The 4,343-nt window shown below is 34.0% G+C and overlaps 1 protein-coding gene across 1 annotated transcript; it reads left to right on the forward strand.

The window, feature by feature from the left end:
* Positions 1–909: 909 nt before the first annotated feature.
* On the forward strand, positions 910–3,727 carry LOC107724580 (arginine/serine-rich protein 1-like; the record flags this gene model as incomplete). Its single annotated transcript, XM_016533561.1, has 3 exons — positions 910–1,095; positions 3,165–3,248; positions 3,335–3,727. Coding segments are annotated over 3 exons (402 nt in total), but the record flags the coding sequence as incomplete, so codon positions are not given.
* Positions 3,728–4,343: the final 616 nt, after the last annotated feature.

The raw sequence follows: 4,343 nt of genomic DNA on the forward strand, positions 1-4,343 counted from the left end.
TAAACTGGAATTCGAATTGGAACAGCAGGAAGAAGAATTTGCTGAGTTGCAATTAAAAAACATTTTATAAACTCGCAAACACAAATCTTTCTACAAAACATGATTCATTTACACCAACTCTTGACAAAATGCTGACCACAATGTTTGAGATAACATCAATATTTTGGGTAGGGCTGCACGAATATGACAAAAATCATAATTGTCGATTATTGCCTTGAAATTGTAATTGCGATTATTAATTACGATTATCACAATTTACATTGAATGATGTTTATACCATTGTTTGATGCAACAGCATGCCGTATTTTTATATGAAAATAAACAAGCTAAAAACACACTAACTGAAAAACCTTTAGTGCTTTTCTATAGTATTAAAGTGGTCATATGATGCTTTTTTAAAGATCATTATTTTGTGCATTTGGTGTAACACAAAAAAGTTAGTTTAAAATAATGTAAAAATATTATTACAAATAGATTTATATTTAATGTAATTATTTAAAATATTTAGTGTATATAAAACTTAAATTATAACAATATATTAATCATATCTTTATTTTTTTAAGTAATACATAATTATGTCTTTATATAATCAATTATATATTTATCTATTAATATGTTTTCTAATAAAATAAGATGCATATCGTAATACTTCTGAATACTTTCTAAATGTTTTAAATACTTTTTTATTGTTATTATTAAAAAGTATTTGAAACTTTTTAAATAGTCTTAATATCTTATGCAATTTTTCTTCTAAAGTAAATGTAAGCAAGTAAATATACTGACAAAAATGCAGAATAATAAAATGATTTTTTTATTTATTTTTTGCTTGCAGTTAGTCAGTTGTTGGGTGACTAGTTGATAATGCTGACTGTGGAGGTAAATGACAGAATTTAAATCTAAACTTTGAAATCTTCCACAGAGAAGAAGTATCTGTTAAATGTGGCCAAAGCAAATGCTTCCAGGATTCTGGGAGTGCAGAACTTAGAGCTGCCAGCTAGCCTGAAGGAGCTGGAGGAGGAGGAGAAGAGGAGATCTTCATCAGATAAAGAGGAAAGGGTGAGCGCAGACCGGGCACCACAGAAGACTCCAGCACAGGTGAGCCTCACACACATGCATACAGACGGTCCACTAACACACACCCAGTGTTTGTTTGACTTCTGTAATATTGCATGAACGTCCTGAGTGTTTGACATTTGACAATTATACCTGTGATCTCGGGACGTTGACTAACCCGTTGAAACACGTCTATTTAAAATGTGATTGCGCGCTGTACTTACCCAAACCTGGGTCACCGTGTAATCTGTCTCCTCAGACGTGAATGATTTTACCTGATGGATTTAATGGAATGATGAACAGCACTTGTCCGGATTAGGTAATGGTACATGTTAAAGAGTATGTACTACTGTGTAGTGTGTGTGTGAGAGAGAATGAATGAGCACGTGGCTATTATTCCTCTAACTGTATTGAGGAGTGGCATTTAGCTTCAATTGCTTTGTTTTTTTTGTATCATTTCTGTTCCTGTAGAGCTGAAACTCCTCCACCCTTTGGACAAAGAGGGAGAGAGGGGGAGGTCACATGACTTGAATGACACCAGCTTTAAGTCTTATGTGTACAACTGCAAAGGTTAAGTAATTGTGTACGATGTCAGCGGTAGCTTTGTGTCGAACAAAAACAGACCACATGCATTTGTGTGATTCACCTCACACTCAACACTTTCAGCCACCACACAACAGCACATATGCAGAAAATTTTGGGGTCAGTAGAATTTCAGGGGTTTTTTTTATTTTAAGAAACCAATACAGCAAGGATGCATTGAATTGATCAAAAGTGACAGTAAAGACATTTATAAATGTTGAAAATAAATGCTGTTCCTTTGAACTCTCTATTTAAATAATCCTGAAAAAAAAATGTATCATGGTTTCCACAAAAATATTAAGCAGCACAACTGTTTTCAAAACTGATAAGAAATGTTTCTTGAGCAGCAGATCAGCATATTAGAATGATTTCTGAAGGATCCTGTGACACTGAAGACTGGAGTAATGATGCTGAAAATTCAGCCTTGCATCACCGGAATAAATTAAAATGTAAAATATTTAACTAGAAATTGTCAGATTGTAATATTTCACAATATTACTGTTTTTACGGTATTTTTTTATCAAATAAATGCAGCCTTAGTGAGTTAGTCAGTATATGACACTTTTCAAAAACTATAAAAAAAAATAAAAATCATACTGACCCCAAACTTTTGAACGGTAGTGTCTCTTTACAGCTGTTAGAACTACAGGAAATGACTTCTGTTTGCTGATGGTTGAACTGGGTTGCGTTGTCATTTACCAGAGTCTTCCTCTATTCATCGTGTGTGAAGACCAGAGAGAGCTCGCTCTACGGTGACGGATGGGGTTTGGAAAAATATAGTCTCATCAATTAGTAATTTTTTTTTTGTTTGTTTGCTTTTTGGGGCTTTGTTCATACAAGCAGCAAAAAGCCTTTGTTTTTTTTTTTTTTGCATTTAATTATTTTGAACCATTTCAGAGCTGTTTAGTATGGAAGCCTGTTTCCGCCACAGAATTAAAAGTTAATAAAGGTAATTTTGACTTTTTCACAATTGTTTAAACCAGATAATTCAGACTTTTCTTCAAAATTACAAGATGCAAACATGCAAAATCACATTAATTTGAAATCTAATTCAAATGTAATTTTTAGACACTGCATTTCAGTTTTTTTTTTTTTTTTTTCTCTTTTGGTTTTTTTCTTATAAAGTGTGAACCATTTCAGACACTGCATATGCATGAATTTGTAAATAGCGACACCTCAGGAGTTGTTTAAAATGACTGGACATTTGAAAAACAGATTGGAAATATGTACAGTGTGAACAAAGCCTTTGTATATACATTTTCATTTTTGCTTGTAAAAGAACTGCTTTTTGTACTGTCAATAGTAAATGGGTATAACCCAAATGGTGTTTTTGATGTCAGACTGATTCAAAGAGCAGCACTGGCATTACACAGGTCAGAGTCCCTTCAATTTGCCTCTTTTGCATGACTTAAACACCGAACTGAGGGCGTCCTCACTTAGAAATGAAAATCATGTGGTACTGAAGTTTCTAGGTTTACATCAAACAGACAGCGATTTCATTATCCTATTCCCCTTTTTTCTGTCTTTAGGTAAACGTTGTTGCCAATGATGATGGCGAGGCAGAGGCTTCTCCGACGTCTCCCAAGAGAAAGCCAATTAACTTCAGCATCAACGTAAGTTCATTAAAGCTTATTCACATATAATGACTGTAAGAGTATATTGAAATATTAAAGTTGATCTTGCCTTTTTATATTGACAGAATACCATCGCCAGACCGTCAAACAGCCCAACAGTCCATGACAGTAAGGTAACATCAAGAGCCGACAGCGTAGCAGACAGGAAGCCATATGGACAGTGGGTCCCCATCAGCAGATCCTCTTCTAAAAAATAAACACTGAGATTCAACAGTGATGTAAAAAGACTGTATATAGTGTAAATAGTTTGTGTAGTGATCACTTAGGGTAGTGTAGGATGGGGTGGGTGATTAGGGGACACCTGAATTCATCATAAATGTTTTCTTTCAGATATAAAGTGGGTTTTGTGGAAGAAGGCAAGAGGATGTCAGACAGGTGGGAAATATTGTGTACATTGTGGGTTTTTTGTGTGTGTGTTGTACAGTGGATGTTTCTAAATAAAAATGCAAAAAAAAAAATCCTTGTGTGTACATTTGGTTTTTTCAGAAATTGTAAAATTTTAAATTCTTAAGGTGATGAATGAATATTTCCAATTTAGTTGAAACTTCAAAAACAACAGAACACTCCTGAAGTTTACAGTGATGGGGATGCATTTTGATCTCACATCAGTACTCCTCCATTTTACCAGAAGAAACCATTAGATTAACATCAACTGCTACAGAATTTGCAAAATTGATTTTTGCCTTTTGCACAGTTATTTGATAATTAGTTAAAATCTTTTACAGTAAGCAATAATGCTCTGTGAGTTAATGGCACAAAACCTGCCAAGAACATCATGTCAGAGCCATATTTACACCCACACACAATTTATAAAGACATGGCGGATGTATATAAATTTGATTCTGGGATGAAATGTGACCTGTACACGTTTTTAGTGAGATTAAATCTAATGCTATTCAGCTATTTCTCCGAATTAAAGAAAAATATTTAATTTTATCATTTTAAAAAAGTATTTTTATTAAAAACATGTTTGCAATATGGCAAGGGGGTTTTGCTGGAGGATAATTCATGAGAACACCCCGATCTTCATGTTCAGGACTCTGGGTGGCGCTGTTGCACTGTGCACAGTAGTTG

Source organism: Sinocyclocheilus rhinocerous, unplaced genomic scaffold, assembly GCF_001515625.1.
Source record: "Sinocyclocheilus rhinocerous isolate Xijiao unplaced genomic scaffold, SAMN03320098_v1.1 scaffold304, whole genome shotgun sequence".
Lineage (NCBI taxonomy): Eukaryota > Metazoa > Chordata > Actinopteri > Cypriniformes > Cyprinidae > Sinocyclocheilus > Sinocyclocheilus rhinocerous.